This window comes from Betta splendens, chromosome 16, assembly GCF_900634795.4.
Source record: "Betta splendens chromosome 16, fBetSpl5.4, whole genome shotgun sequence".
NCBI lineage: Eukaryota > Metazoa > Chordata > Actinopteri > Anabantiformes > Osphronemidae > Betta > Betta splendens.
The window spans coordinates 107,185-124,197 of NC_040896.2; the positions used below are offsets into that span (position 1 = coordinate 107,185).

At 38.0% G+C, this 17,013-nt stretch overlaps 1 protein-coding gene and 1 long non-coding RNA gene across 10 annotated transcripts in view; one reads left to right on the forward strand and one right to left on the reverse strand.

Moving 5' to 3' along the window:
• The window catches only part of fah (fumarylacetoacetate hydrolase (fumarylacetoacetase)), a 76,201-nt gene continuing 59,188 nt past the window's right edge, over positions 1 to 17,013 (forward strand). For 5 of the 9 annotated variants that reach the window (XR_008692874.1, XM_055503288.1, XM_055503291.1 and 2 more), the window contains exons 1-8: positions 1 to 653; positions 1,188 to 1,298; positions 1,547 to 1,668; positions 2,455 to 2,504; positions 6,430 to 6,509; positions 7,262 to 7,325; positions 8,260 to 8,350; positions 9,004 to 9,101. Coding sequence is in view for 8 of the 9 variants with exons in the window: in XM_055503288.1 (XP_055359263.1) it covers positions 573 to 653; positions 1,188 to 1,298; positions 1,547 to 1,668; positions 2,455 to 2,504; positions 6,430 to 6,509; positions 7,262 to 7,325; positions 8,260 to 8,350; positions 9,004 to 9,101 (697 nt within the window). In the remaining variant the exon portion in view is untranslated. The remainder of the gene's footprint in view (positions 654 to 1,187; positions 1,299 to 1,546; positions 1,669 to 2,454; positions 2,505 to 6,429; positions 6,510 to 7,261; positions 7,326 to 8,259; positions 8,351 to 9,003; positions 9,102 to 17,013) is intronic. The other 4 variants (XM_055503290.1, XM_055503287.1, XM_029130313.3 and 1 more) reach the window with 4 other exon arrangements.
• Positions 13,412 to 15,141, reverse strand: LOC129603178 (uncharacterized). The gene is made up of 3 exons (XR_008692875.1): positions 14,820 to 15,141; positions 13,756 to 13,857; positions 13,412 to 13,502 (listed from the first exon to the last, which is right to left on the reverse strand). It is a non-coding gene; the product is annotated as an uncharacterized LOC129603178 (long non-coding RNA).

Consider the following 17,013-nt stretch of genomic DNA (forward strand, 5'->3'; position numbering starts at 1 on the left):
GACAGGTCCAGTATCAATGGATCAAAAGGTAGAGGACAAAGGGCAAAACGAAGAAGGCAAAGAGTACACTCAACTCGCAACATACAATCGAAGACTAAATACAAAAGCTTAATGACAGACAACTTGACACCTCTGCATACTTGTCATCATTATGTATGTTTTTTATGTGTTAATGTAACAAGTTTAATTTACAGGTGAGCAGCATATCTAATATCTGTTTTTTTTACATGTTTGTAAATACCTTTATTGCCAAAAAAGACTTCTTTATTAAAACCATGTTTTTGTATTGTGGATGCAGCCGTTTCAAATAATGTGCACAAATTTTCAACATTTTCAAAGTCCAAAAATATGCATTAGTTCTTATTATCTAAAAAGCACGAATACTGCAGTTTTGCTGAGTCATGTAGTCTGGTTTGCATTTTAGAGATCTGAATTAGGGTGGATGTTATTGGCAGCATGTGATTGGTAGGCCTCCCTACCTCCCACTCCCAGTAAAACATCTGGAAACACTCTCTGCTGTTATTCAGTAACTCAGTCAGCTTGAGTGGAGAACCACAGCCAAACAAAAGAAAATGTCCTATATAAAAGTAGATAAAGATTCGGATTTCTCCTTCCACAATCTCCCTTATGGAATATTCTCCACACCTGATAACGTAAGTGCATTTTACTGTCTTTTGTTCAGTGTGTTCAGTTTGAAAACCAATAATACAAAACGTTTTATTTTTACCTTTTTCTGTTAAAGGCGAAGAATTTGACTTGTCTTAAGAAATGTTTTTTTTTTAATGGAGTTGCTGAAATTGGATTTAACCCCATGAAGTTGCCCTACCAGTGGAAAGAGAGAATGCATGTCTAGCCATGGTAGCAGATATCACCAAAGCATCAATGTGACAGTTTGAATAAGAGGCAGTATAGCTAGAAGGGTGACTGGGTGAACACTGGACTTTAAAATATGAGACAGCAGTTTTTTCCCCCACTGAAAACTAATGCTATGAGTGTTACTTTGATAAGTCATTGATCTTGCATCAGCGTGTTTCCTGGGCCCTTGAATTTCCCATCATAAAAGCATGAAATACTAAAGCTACTGCATATCCTACACCAAATCAAATACAACCCAAAGGATAAATTAAGAAGAGAGCACTTCATAATGGATGCATGTTTGAATAATAAATGTGTTGTATTTCCACCAGCCCAAACATCGCATAGGTGTTGCTATTGGAGACCAGATACTGGACCTCAGTGAAATAAAGTCATTTTTTCAAGGGCCTGTGATGTCCAGATGTCAAGATGTCTTTAACCAGGTGAGTTTTGTAACTTTAAAAACAAAGCACACTATCCTATTATTTAGATTGGTATTATTAAGCTATAGTATGGAACAGTCCATTTTTGTGTCTTTTGTGTCCCTTCCAATTACTTTTCTCTGTGACTTAAATTCAGAGGCTGTTGGAGTCTTGGTATACACACCATTTATTAAATATTTCTAATCCTCAAGTCAATAACACATGTATGAAGGGCTCTTCAATGCATATTTTGTCTTTCTTTTCAAAAGCCCACGCTGAATGCTTTCATGGCTCTTGGATATGAAGCCTGGAGAGAGGCTAGGAGGACCTTGCAGGTGTTACTATCAACCAAAGAGAGCACCCTGAGAGATGATGTGAGCCTTCAGAGCAGGTCAGTCTGATTAAAGTCTATTGATGTATACTTGTACACAATTGTGTATTTTATACGGTTATGTAACAAGTATTGATGATGTCACAGCAAATAATTCAAAAGAAATTGTCAAATCTGCAATCTCACTTTCAGTGGTTTAGTATTTGTTTGCACTACATACCACTATTATAGGCTCTTAATCAGTGTCATGCATTTTTACTGTATATACATTCTGCAATATCTGTTATTTTTTCATGTAATGCTTTGCCACATTGGATGTATTGCGATATTGGCAGAATGTAGGTTTTTAAATGGGTCAAATTAAAAAACAGAATCCATGAGGTAAATTCTTTTACGAGACAATTCGAGGGACAGGACAAAAACAACAAACACAAAGATCTAGAACTATTAACAAAGGTCCAATGAGCCGGCAATGAGGGTAAAAATACAGTATGAGGTGACAAACATATTCTCTCACCTAAGTGACACAAGCAATGCCAAAGTAATTTACACATCATAGTAAAAACAACTCATACATACAAGATACATTTTTTCACATACATAGGTGAAAAATTGTTGTGGTAATGTATGGGCTAAACAATGATTAATGAATAACTTCCTGTCTGTGTACATGCAACCACATGCAGTAATGTATAGTACAGTATTGAATAGTGGAGATGAGGCACCACCTGTTGGAAAAACTATAGACCACAGATAGAATTTATTTTGCCTGATCCGTAGAAATACGGCATTAATAATGCAATGACAATTTACGTTATCTAACCTTTCGACGCTTTGCTTTCACAGAGCGTTTGTTCATCATAGTGCAGCCACCATGCACCTTCCTGCAGATATTGGTAAGTCTCTTGGTGATTTTTCAGAGTTATACCTATAATTTGCACACTTTTTTAACAAAGGCCAGTATGATGGTATTTCCTTGGGATGTAGAAACATTATGTACATAGGTGTGAAATATTAACTAAACACTACATTCTTTTGTTAAATTAACACAATCTAAGACAAAAAGGGCACAGTATTGGCAACAGTTTTAGAGACACTGTTCATCCCACTTTGGATAAAGCGGTTCTGTACAACTAATACTCTCAGTAACTGGTAAGAAACACTGACTAACTATCAGGCTGAATATTGTACTATAACTGACCAACTGTGGATACTAAGAGCTAAAGATCAGGGGAACAAAAGAACAAACAGACAAGGTTGAACATGTGACACATTACCTAACCTACCTCCCTAAGCAATTACCTAACAAAAAAGTCCACACTCAAAGCAAACAAACAGTGCCTCCTCATTTGAGTACTTAATGTTACACATAAAATAAAACCCCCACAGAGACAGCATCTTATCCTCAACCACCCCAAATAATATAAAAATAGAAAACAAAAACAAATTTTCTTACAAAACAAAATGATGAAATACTTCCTGAAACATAGCTGCAGCATAGAATGTTTGTGTAAATGCTGTATGTTGGTTTGAATTAGCCTACTCCACCATTACAGTTTGAGGTTGGGGGAGTAGTAACAATCTATCAAAATGTTTATTTTAAATTGTTCATATCAAAACAGTTAATTACTCCTAGACCTACACACAGCTGTAATTAATTATATTTTTTTACGATTTAGTCTTAGCCTTTCTTAACCAACCTGGAAAAACACATTAAGCATTATGTGTACTTTGCTACTGTATATCCTGCTGTCCCAGAATATCTGAATTAATTTTTTATCACCACTTTTATCACTCATAACGTCATTATTTCATACCTTTAATCTTGTCTTGACAAATGGCTTGAAAGGTCCCTGCACATGCAAAATCCCCTTTTTGGACATTCTGGTACATTTATATGACTCCCTAGTTCATGTGTTAGAAATACCATCCCTTCTTATATCACCTTTTGCTACTTTATCCAATCCGGTCTAAGACCAATCGGTTTCAAATTTGCATTATAGTTTGCGTATACCGTATTAGACCCTTCAAAGGACCAGCTCCACCCCGCCCAGACAAACCCGGACACCAGGTTTGGGGGGGAGCGATAGCATCTGCACTTGCTGTCAACAAGGATCTGTCATGGACTCCAGTCATTACAGCACTGTTTTATGTCATTTCTGGTTTTATGTTCTTGCCACTTCCTGTCTCAGTCATTGTTAGTTTCAGCCAGCTTTACTTTCGATTCTAATCAACTCACCTGCTACCCATCTAGTCATCATCACTTCGCATTTAAGCACCAGCTCTAGCCCTGCCCAGTTGCCAGATTGTCTGTGTCTACTAGCCAGCAGTCCAGTGTTATATCTTGTATCCTGACCTGTGAATGACCCTGCTTCTTCTGACCTTGCCTCTTGCCTTGCCTTTGATCCTGTCCTGTCGTAAGTTTGACCCCAGCCTGTCTCTTGACCCTCGACTGTCTAATCCCTGCCTGTACTGTAACCGCCGTCTTTGTGTACTGACCCTTGCCTGCCTGACCACGAGAACCAGTAAACGGATTTTCCCACCCAGTCTTGTCTCCGCTGTTGCATGTGGGTCCGCTACCTAGAGCGTCGTGACAGGATCTCTTGATGCTTGATGCCGCTGACTTGGAGCTTCATCTGCTAGCCATTTTTGCCGCTTGTAGAAACATGTGAAGTTGCCGTTTTATTGTCTTCTCTTCTTTATGAAAGTATGGTAAAAACTGTTAAAACACAATACAAAAGAAAACATTCAATCTTTGAATAAAATGTATACAAACTGAATATCAGTCAAACAAAACATGTGTCCACTCGTTTTTAACACCATCTTTGTATAAATATTGCTTTATAATGTAAACCAACAATAACATAAACTTACAGCATTCCGTCTATGGCGTTTCTCATCAGATGGCAATAGATTCACATGGCGACTGCATGTGCCTAGGTTGTTCTGCGTTACAGGTAAACAGGAAATGACACACGAGATTTCCAGCGAAACCAGAAGTAGCATAGCATATGTTGCGAGATTATCTAAATTTTTCAAATTAGCGATTTAATCTTAACAGAAACATTTTAATAATTATTATACACACACGTAAACATTTTAGCAGACCACCTTGTATTAAACAAACTTAAAGTGCGAGTTTACAAAATACTAAACAAAAATGAAAGATTGCCCTAAAGACAACACAACATCACTGGCTGACTGATTAGATGACGGTAAGCATATTGCGTCATTTCCTGTTACTAAGGTTTGCTGCTGCTACTTGTGTACAGTGTTACTTTTCATTCCTTTATAAATATTATTGCCTTATATCTGGTAGGGACTGCTAAGATGTTGGACAGAGCTTCTTTATTGACTCCCATTCAAACTAAAGTTTTTAATTCCTTGTTATTTACAGCATAAAATTAATCATTTTAGATAAAATTGGTTTGATTACAGCATTAACACATGAAAAAATTAGTTTTGGGCAAAATTATATATTTTGATTTTGAGCTGAGTTTCGCAAATAAACTTTACTGGAAGTGATGAAAGCATTTGTAGGTTTGTTGCTTTCATTCTTTTTGCCACAAAAGCCCCTACACACCTCAATACAAACCTTTACTCTCAAAATAAACAGAGATCAAAAATACAGCAGCCACGACAAACAATCAAATTCTAGCACTATTTATAAACATGTCCTAAAGCTTATGCCAATGCACTCAAGCCTAACAGCTCCCAGGTCAATTGATGTTTTGCCCAGGACCAGGACAGATGCCCCTCATGAAGACAGTATACTGTATATGAGGGTTACAATCAACTTTGCAGATGGACTCCAAAGACACATTGGCACGTGTGGCAACTTGCTTACATCGTTCCGCTTGGCAGAAGAGCTCCTCAGAATAAAACTGTCTCTGATTGACACAATTAGGAGAAAGAGATCAAGCTGACTCCCCAGAACCCTCTAAATCTTTTGCCCTGTATTTCTCAAAAATCACTTTGGCACTAAGAATATAGAACATTTTCATTCGTTGTGTGTTTTTGTAGTGTCAATCATACAAATAAACTGGCATTTAAAGATTTAAATGTCACAAAATAAATTCATATTTCATGCTCAATCATTGCCAGTGACCTAAACTATCCCTAACTATAAGCTTATAGAGTATGTCAGCTTCTCGAACCTGAACAGGCAGCTGGTTCCACAGGAGAGGAGCTTGGTAGCTAAAAGTTCTTGGTAGAGAATTTTAAATTCTATCCTACATTTTACAGGCAGCCAGTGCAGAGAAGCTAATGTAGGAGAAATGTGATCTCTCTTTCTAAGTCAGAACTCTTGCTGCAGTATTTTGAATAAGCTGTAGGCTTTTTAAGGACCTGTTAGGACATCCTATGAGTAAGGAGTTACAGTAGTCCAGCCTAGAGCCTAACAAATGCATAGATCAGTTTCTCTGCATTGCTCTGAGACAGGATGCTTCTGATTTTAACTATATTTCTAAGGTGAAAGTGGGCGGTTCTGGACATTTGTTCCTATGACTCTATGGTCACGTTTACACACACTGAGCACTATTGTCCTCAGTGTGTGCATAAGGCGAGGGACTCCTCCCAGCAAAACTTGGACTTTCGCCATTATCCCCCTCTCACTCACCGTGAACAGACAAACATGGCGGTGTCCTCTCATGCTCCAGTGTTGGATGTTTTAAGACACACCAAAATCTATTCAACCTACCAATAGTTTAACAATTGAGGACTTTGTGGGTTACGTTTATTTTTAACGAACCTGTGACGGCCACATTGCCTCTGCATTTTTATGTATGTGAACTTCATGTCACCTCGGACTGCTACAAACAGGGTGCTACAATGCTGGGTTTGCTTCACGGCTCCTGGTAAAGAAAGGATTTGTTCCTACAGTCTGTCATTCACTCGCTGTAGTAAGTACATGCTTGACACTTATCAAGCTAGCTATGAAGCACCTTTGAAATGTGCTGCTGTGGGCTGCTGCAACTAGAGAAAGGTTAATAGTTAATCGAGCTTTTGTCCTGTTGAAATGTGCTGCTGTAAGCTGCTGCTGTAACCCTACTCACGTGTGGGAAACGCTGGTGGCATGCTGTTGGCTACAACCAGAGAGTGATCGCCCGAGCAGTCTGGGTCTCTGGTCAGTTGGAATCGTGTGGCTTCGCTCATGTATTTCCTATAGCCATTAGCACGCCATTAACTCGCCGTTATCTGTTACACAGACAACTAATCATGCTACTGCTGTGTTGCTGTGAAGCTGCAAGGTTGCATGCGATTCACCCAGTGGAATTATGTAATATGAGGCAGCTTCACTGCTGCTCATATTTGTGTGTTGCGTTAGCTGTTAGCCCTATGCATTTTAGAGCTACAGCTGGGTTGATGACTACAATAGGACATTGCAGATGAACGTGGTTATGTCTGTTATTACTTCGTCATGTGTCACAGCCTAAATCGACTAGTGAATGTCATTGTTTTATCAAATTCTAACATGTGTGGTAACTGTGTTGTGTTGCAAGCTTAGTTGCTAATTAGTCACATCTGTACAATAAGTGCTGCTTATCTGGTCAGTTACCTATGTACCTTGTGTAACATAGTTATTATATCGGTAGGACTATTACAATAATACAATTTACAATAAATGTAACATTGTCACTTTTTTATACTGTAGGAGGGCACATCCCAGTTACCCAGGAACAAGAAGGCTGTCAAAAAGAAATCACTGCAGACTGTTGGTACAAAGACTACTCAACTCAGGAGTGAATATATGTACATTTACCAACTGTAAGGTCATTTCTTAGAATATAAGATTTTAATTGGTAGGTTTTATATTTTGAATTGTTACAACTATGTTTATCTGTCGTTTTAGCACAAGCAGGCTTGTCTGCTTGTGTGGTTTCATTTTTTATAGGGTTTTGTTACATTAGAGAAGGTTGTGACCTACATAATACAAACTGAACATTTCACTAATCTACAATTCTGGTTGCAATACCTTTTTTGATGAGGTGATGGTAAGGACAGCTGCAGTCTATATCTGGTAGAGGACTGCTTCTGCTCAAAGTTTTCCAAATAGTTTACCACCCACCCATGATATGGTCTATTTACCCTACTTTCATCAAGCATTTCTCCTGAAAGGCCCTGCAAAAGGCCCCTTCTGTCCTCAAACCCCCAGAGTTCTCAACTCACTCAGCAACTTATACATTGCACATTGGAGCGTGACGATAAAGGTTTCTTCCAGCTTTTGAGTACTGGTGCATTTTCTGGTTGACAATAAAGTTGGCTTTGACTATTACATATTTCACTGAACTCTTCTTAGGAGGGGAACACTTTTATTCAAGAAATCATAATATTGAAATGACATGTTTTTCTCTTTCTAATATGATAAGCTATAAAGGTGAGCTGTAAAGGCTTAAACAAAAGGCTAGAGGGAGTGGGCATGATCCAAAGACGTGGTGTGGTGAGGGAGCAGGTGTGGTCCAGAGCAAGAGAAACTGAAGGGCTGGCAGAGCCCAGGATCCTGACAATAAATATGCACATGCTCCTTGATAAACTGACATATTTTGCCTGTTAAGGTTTATTCTGATAGATTGTTCTATTAGAGAAGGGTAACTATGAAACCAGTTCTGGTATCCTGTTCTTTTCATAAACTCTCTCCTATTTTATCTACAGGTGATTACACTGACTTCTACTCCTCTAAAGATCACGCTACAAATGTTGGCGTCATGTTCCGGGGGAAGGAGAATGCTCTGATGCCAAACTGGTACAAAATAAAACAGACACTAACTGAGAGGCTTTAATGCATTTCCTTTATTACCACAGATATTGAGACACATGCTCTAACAAACTACTAAGGGATAACAATAGCATATATAATGATACTGTATGTGGAGGGAGACCAATAGGTTCTCTAAAGGTCCCATAAACAAGTCCCAGAGGTCAACAGATTGTGGCTGTAATTATAGGCAAACATCAATGAGCTAGACATAGTTTCAGCACACATCTCTGTGTTGACAACATAATTCCATCCATTCCAGTCACACTTTCTCCAACAATAAACCATGTATAAGCGTAAGGAGATCCAGAACAAAGCTTGAAACTATAGCCATCATAGACACTACTACAACCCCAAAACCATGCACAGAGTGCAATAATCTGCTATCCCTCCCTAATAACCGTAACCCATCTGGAGCCAATACAAACTGCACTAAAACCCAGAGACTCTGCATTCACTCTTTAATGCATTAACCAACATCATTTGCTGAACTGAAATAACAGTTACCAAGAATTTTCCCATTGTGGGATAAATTAAGTTGTATTGCTTAAAATTATGAAGCAAAGAAATCGGGATGGAGCTTATGTTAAACTCACTTGCTATGGACACCGTTGTGCTAACTTGGCTTTTATTTAACACAGGTTGAGTCTTCCAGTTGGATACCATGGCAGAGCATCGTCAGTAGTTGTTTCTGGGACCCCTATCCGCCGCCCCTCAGGCCAGATGAGACCTGACCCAAGTAAGAAAAATCAACAACAATCCCACATACAGCAATTACAATTAAACAGCATCGGTGGAGAGGAAAAACTCCCTCTTTAACGAGGAAGAAACCTCCAGCAGAACCAGGCTGAATGTGGGCAGCCAACTGCCTCGACCTGTGGGTTGACAGAAAAGTACAGAATCAACAAACACGCAACAACAGCACATGCAGGATGGTTGGACCAGGGACTGGATACAGGCAGGATGGTTCGATCCACAGACACAACTCTGAGTCCAATAATACCTGTAGGTGAGGACAGAGTGGGAGAAAAGGGGGGGGAAGGTTAGTTAAACAATGGAACAATGATGAGAGGTTATTGGATAGAAGAGAAAGACGGAAACAGAGGTGATCGGTGTATAAATTAAGTTCCCCAGCAGTCTGTGTCTATAGCATCTTAACAGAGAGATGGTTCCTGTGACTAACAGTCATTGCCAGTTAATTGAACCATCTCTTAACTATAAGCTTTATCAAAAATGGCTATTATGTGTAATTTTTTAGTGGGAGAGCTAAACAGTTCTCACACTATTGATATCTTCGGTCTTTATTATTATTATTAATAATATTATTATTATTATTTCATCTCTATTTCCCAGATAAAGTGAGTTATATCCTTAATGTATCACTATATTAGTAATCTATATCATTAATGAAGAATTTCAAAAGTTCAGTTTTAGCGTAGGATCTATACAGCCACTCTAAGAAGTGGTTTAAACAGCTAGTTTGGCCCAGTGGCAAGACAGCAGCACCCTAATGCAGAAATTCCTGCTTCGAAACCCGACGGGAGCAAGTCATTAAGCTTCTTCAGAAAAAATATTTACAGCATTGTGGTCATGTGAAAAACACTTTTAAGTGAAATCAAACTGCTTTTATTTTATTTGTTCACATTCAGCTCTGCAACTTCTTAGCAAATCTGATCAGCTATACATTCAACTCACCGGCTAGTTTCAGTAATGTTTCAACTGATTAATTACAAATAGCTAATTAGAATAGTTTACTGTATAATTAGGCTTGTTTACGTGTTCACTTCTTAATATAACTATATTGATTTCCTTCATATATATTGAGTTATAAATTTTAGCAATTCCCTGCACATGCGTCATCAAATGCTCCAACTTTTCCAAATCTAAAATTCAGCTACTTCTTCTGCAGCTACTGTCAGCTTTTTTAAATGTTTCCACACCATTCAACTATTCCTTCAGCTCTTGGACTCCATTTACCTATTTTGATACATTCAACTATATTTCATCAAGTTCAGCAATCCTTTACATACTTTCTTCATTTTAGCGTTTCGTGAATTTCAACAAATCTCTCTGAACTATCCTTAATTTAAAATTCAACTCCTTCAGCTTCTTCTGAAAATATTCAGCTCTGTTTCAACAACACCCAGTTCTGTTCAGATGCATTAATCTAAACTTTATGTGCTTATGCTACTTTCAGATATGTTTTAAAATTTTTAGCTATTTTTAGCAATTCTTTAGCAATACATTCAGCGTGGAAGCATTCACTGTGCTTTTTCCTATGGAAATGCTTTATCTAGTCACAGTGAATGCCTCCAGCATTCACTGTTATGTTGTTGTAATCTTTATCACAGTGATTGCTTCCAGCATTCACTGTTATGTTGTTGTAATCTTTATTATTATTATTATTATTTTTGTTCTTCCGTATGTTTTTCTGCATCTAACTCCGCTCGCATCGTTCGAGCTACAGAAACCATTCCAATATCAAAATGTTCAGCTTTTTAAGGAGAAGTGTGCTATTATTTTTCTCATTCATATGTTTCATATTTTGCAAGTTATTAAGCTTTTTTCAACTTTTTTTGTCCATTGAAATGAATGGAAAACTGTTTCAATGCATTGTGGGTAATGCACGATAACAGAACATGGTGTTACAAGGAGTGACCCTTGCAATGAATAATGTACAAATATTGGATTAGGCTCTTCATATTGCCATAAGAGAGTAATCTTTATATTTAAATACAATATTTTTTAATTTATTTTATTTTTAATTAAATTATTTTTTTAATCACAAAATAATTTTCTGCTTTGTTCTTCTGCTTATATAGTAGAAAAAGCATTATTGCAATATATTGTATAAAACTATGCATATTTGGCTTAGGGTAACACTATACAAGACTACAGCAACATTGAAAAAAGAAGCAACGTAAAAGTCCCTCTTGTCAGGCAAGGAGCAGGGCCAATTGATAAGCGTCCAGTAATACCTGTATTTATCTGTGGATAGAATCATTTACGTCGCAATTAACAAATTAGACTTTGCAGGAAAAAATACACTCAACAATAGCGCTGCTTTGTGAGCTCCCTTTGTATAAAGCAAGCCACATTTGTTTTTCACACACCAAACAAATCAGTGCTCGTTGATGGTCACTTCCACTCACAATCCCTCACTCACGGTGTACCACACGAAAAAAAACAAAAGCAAAAAACATAACAACCATAAATGACTAAGATGCTAAATTAATTTTACCAAAGTTATATATTTTTTTGAATCCTAACTTTAAACTATAAGACTACAAACACAAGAAAGGTTTTTTTACCCAGAGGCCTTAGCGGCTCAGCGCGGGACTAACTGCTGTGAGCCAGTACAATATGTTAAAATTGAAATTGCAATGATTAATGCATGATTTTGTATCAAAATATTCTTATTTGCTTTAGGTTTAGCGTTTTGGCACTGTTGCAAATTTCAGGTGTTTGTTTAATAAAATAAACGTGATAAAATGAATAAGGATTTGTTTTCATTTGAGGAAAACTCTTCAGCCAAGTCATCCCGAAGCCATTTAAAGGAGTCATATCATGCTTTTCATTCTAAAAAATATTTGACTTTAATGTCTCAGTAAGGTCTCTGTAAATTTTCATCCCATAAAACCCTTTAGATCGTCCACACTGCCCCTGTCAATATGTGGTTCTCACTCCCCATCAGCAAACGCTGTGTTTTCTGGGCGTGTCGCAAGCGAAGCTGCTCACCACACCTCTGTGCGGAAGCGCATACCTTTTTTGCTGTTGTTTTTTTTTTTTTAAATTGGCTCCATGGATACGAGCCACCGCACGGTTAGGATACAATAGGTGGCAGTAGTGCGACATTGAGAATGCAATCCACCACAGAAGAAGACGACCCACTACAGAACTGCACGACATTAGTCAGCTGGTTCATAGCGTAGTAGAACCATACGTCTACGATCCCGAATCTGACCCTGAAGCTGAAGAGGAGGCTGTTGAAGTCACCACATTTCGGCTGATGCAAGATGTGTCTCATTGGTAATGTCGCATTTACTTCAATTTAATTGATTTATGTAATTTGCAAAGCGACTAGCGGTTGCTAATGCGAATGCTAAATGGCGTGTGCAGCTTCAATATTCACAACACGACTTACCTGGAAAACTCTCACTAATAGAAAACACTACTTTAGCTCACTATTATACAAATAAATAAGTTTGAGAGCATAGCTGAAATAATATAAATACATTTTACATTTACACATTTCACTGTTTTTTGTCTTACTTGTGCTGCTGCTCTGACAATTTTATTTAAAAAATGTGCATTAATATTTAGAGCAATCACTGCATGACCTACCTGGGAACAAAAAGCATTGGTTCAAATTATATATTGACCTAACGTATTTTTACTGCTTTTAATTATGTTTTTTTGTCATTCATGATAAATTTGACAGTAATATGTCTCTGTATCTAAAGTTGTTACAGGTATCTAGTCTACAGAGGCTAGTGAGCTGGTGCTGAGGATTCCTGGGGTGAAGAATCTGAGTTGCCATCTCTTCATGCTTGGGTTGTAGATGAAGGCAGTTTCCTGATGGATAAAACACTAAAACACTCATAGTATGATTGATGTAGACCACCTGTAGAATAACTCCTTTACCGTTTGAGTAAAAATGTGTTTTTTGTGAGTGCAACACTCATTAAGAATTTTTTAACTTTATTTATATATAATTTATATGCGTTTTATTATGGCCGCTTCAACTTTATAGCTTACCATATTAGAAAGAGAAAAACATGTAATTTCAATACTATGATTTCCTAAATAAAAGTGTTTTCCCTTCAGAAACAGAGTTCAGTGAAATACATAATAGTTAAAGCCAACTTTATTGTAAACCAAAAAAATACACCACTACGCCAAAGCTAGAAACAAACTGTTACCTTCACACTCCAATGTGCAATGTATAGGTTACTGAGTTAATTAAAGAAGTCTGGGGGTTTTGAGGACGAAGGAGAAGCTTTTGCAGGGCCTTGCAGACGAAATGCATGAAAGTAGGGTAAACAGGGAGATGTGGTGATCCTTGTTCTCATCACTATTTGGAAGACTGAGCGGAAGCAGTCCTCTACCAGATGGAAGCTGTGGCTGTCCTCACCATCACCTCATCAAAACAAAAGGTAGTGCAATCAGAATTGTAGATTAGTGAAATGTTAATTATTATGTAGGTCAAAACCTTCTCTAATGTAAGAACACACAATACCAGACAAAAAATTAAACCAAACAAGAGGACAGGCCTGTCTGTGCTAAAACAACAGATAAACAGTTGTTACAATTCAAATATAAAATCTAAACAGTATATACCAATTAAATCTTCTATTACCTATCTTACTGTTGGTACATACAAACTTACATACCTTCACTCCTGAGCTGGGCAGCAGATGTCCGTGTACCAACAGTCTGCAGTGATTTCTCTGTTTGACAGCCTCCTTGCATGTGGGCAACTGGGATTTGCCCTCCTACAGTATAGAAAAGACTGTTACATTTACTGTAAATTGTATTGGTCCTACAAATATAATGGCTATGGTACAAGCTATAGGTTACTGACCAGATAAGCAGCAGGTATTGTAGAGATGTGACTAATTAGCAACTAAGCTTGAAACACAACACAGTAATCATTCCAACTAATCATGTTAGAATTTGATAGAACAATGACATAACCCCAAATCACAAGTTGATTTAGGCTGTGATACAGGACGGGGTAATAACAAACACAACCGCGTTCTTCTGCAGGTTCTTTTTGTAGCGATGACCAGCTGTAGCTCTAAAGTGCAAAGGCCTAAAGGCATGCTAACGGCTAACGCAACACACAAACAGGAGCGGCAGCACGTCAACAGGACAAAAGCTCGATCCACCGCTTCCTGCCTGTCGCCGATCGAAGGCCCATCGCTATTAGCTGTTCCCCACACAGGTGTGTGACTGCACCAACTCAGAGTAGCACATTTGAAAGGGACAAAGGCTCAGTTGACTCACTGTAGCCGTTAGCGACGCTAGCGATTAGCTTGTCTCACATGTGGGTTACTGCATTTTAAACAGACCCAACTAACATATTTAGATATCACAAGTATCAAGCACAAACTTACTACAGCGAGCTAGATCCACCGCTTCCTGTCTGTCGCCGCTGTAAGGGCGATAACGATCAGCTGTTCTCCGCAGGTGTATGTGATTACAGAAAAAGGACAGACGCTAGACCCACCGCTCCCTGCCTGTAGCCGCTCGATGCCGATAGTCATTAGCTTTTCTCCACACAGGTGTGTGGCTGCAGGAGCCCACATGAGCACATTTGAAGGGGACAAAGGCTCGGTCGAATGGCTGTAGCCGTTAGCATAGCTAGCTAGTAACTTGCCCCACACATAGGTTACTACATTTAAACGGACAAACTAACATTTTAAAACATTATAAATATCAAGCATGTACTTACTTCAGTGAGTGGATGACGGACTTTAGGAATAGGTCCTTTTTTTCCAACAGGAGCCGTGAAACAAATCCAGCATTGTACGCACCCTCGTTTGAAATGCACATACGTATAAATGCTGAGGCAGTGTTTCTGGCACCGGTCCGTTAAAAATAAAAGTGACCCACAAATCCTCACTTGTTGTTCCCTGGTAAAATGAATAGACTTTGGTGTTGGTTAGAACACCCAAGAACCGAACTATTTCTATGGGAGGACTTGGGCGCTGCCGTGCTGGTCTGTTCACGGTGAGTGAGAGGGGGGAAATGGCGGAAGTCCAGTTTTGGTTCGGGATCATCGTGGGGGTGGTGGTTCAGGATTTGCAAGGAGAACTTTCAACCAGTGTGACGAGAACTGGGGAACGGCCTCAGAGTAGGTCGTGGCTGTTTTCATTGGATAAGAAAATTTACGTTTTCAAAATGTGAAAAAAGCAGGAAATGCATTTCTACCGTGCTCAGTGTGTGTATATGTGACCCATAGAGTCATAGGAACGCTCCAAAATGTCTAAAAAGTGGATTTTGCATGATATGGGCCCTTTAACATAACTTTTTAGTAAAATCAAATTGTTTTATTTGTGCACATTCAGCTCTGCAACTTCTTCTTTGCAGATCTGATCAGCTATACATTCAACTCATCGGCTAGTCTCAGTAATGTTTCAACTGATTGATTACAAATTGTTAATTAGTATATTTTACGGTATAATAGGCTTGTTTATGCGTTCACTTCCTAATATAACTATATTGATTTAAAATTATTTGAGTTATAAATTTTAGCAATTCCCTGCACATGCGTCATGAAATACTCCAACTTATCCAAATCTAAATTTCAGCTACTTCTTCTGCAGCTACTGTCAGCTGTTTTAAATGCTTCCACAGCAGTCAACTATTCTTTCAGCTGTCAGACTCCATTTACCTATTTTGATACATTCAACTATGTCTCAACAAGTTCAGCAATCCTCTACATACTTTCTTCATTTTTGCGTTTCTTGAATTTCAACAGATCTCTTTGAACTATCCTTAATTTGAAATTACACTGCTTCAGCTTCTTCTGAAAATATTCAGCTCTGTTTAAACAACACCCAGTTCTGTTCAGACGCATTCGTCTATACATTGTGTTTAAGCTACTTTCATATGTTTAAAATTTTTAGCTATTTCCAGCAATTCTTTAGCAAAACATTCAGCATGGAAGCATTCACTGTGCATTTTCTTATGGAAATGTGTTGTAGGCTGTGTGAAAAGTAAATTGTGCTTGCTTTCCACAAAGGAAGTGCCCCAAGAGGTGCTGTTATTTTGTGTCTCATTACCTGCACAGTCTAATCTGAGTAGCCAAGACATGAATGAATATTGCCTGTGAATAAGTACAGGAATTAATTGGGCATTCAATTAATTGGACTTGCTTGCAAGAAGGATTTTTAAAATAATTTAATGCATGTTGCTCTAATCTAAAAAGTCATCACCTTAGCCAAATGTGCATATTTCATTAAAGAATGAAAATGCATCAACAAGTTTTAATTTTTTTTAATTTTAGCAAAATAATAAGCTGAAGAGCATTCTGTGATTAAAAACCATGAAGATTATCAAAAAAATAACTTCACTTTATGAATCCCAAGGCTTCAATGAGCACCTGGTGTGTGTTCTATGCTTGAGGATTGAAAATTTAAAATTTTGCGATTTTAATTTTGCGATAAAATTTGCGATTTAAAAGTGCCTGTCCCTCTGTGATTTTACCCAGAAGTCAGAGAGTATTTTCCATTGGAGTGAATGGGAGGATTTCTGGAACTCTCTAGTTTATATCTGCCTCAAAGCACAAAGTGTAGTTTTGATGGCTTAGCCATGCACATCGCTGGTAAGAAAAGAAGTATGACAACAAAGTAGTGAAGAAAATACGTTGATAGAGTGAAAACTGTGGCTGTAGTGACGAGTTAAAGAGAAAAGTTCTGGCGTAAGAAAGCGTCTCTCTACACTCTAGCTGTGGCATCCCCCACTCAATTAGACGCAATACACACTAATGGAAAAGCTGAGAATTCCTCAAAAACCACCCTATGCCTAAACTGCTATAACTCAGAATCTGTTAAAGATATCAAACTGCTAAACAAGACAATAATAGTTGAATAGTTGAAGATTGTTTTGTAGTTTAAATGGTGTCTGTAGTGTCAAGTGTGTTG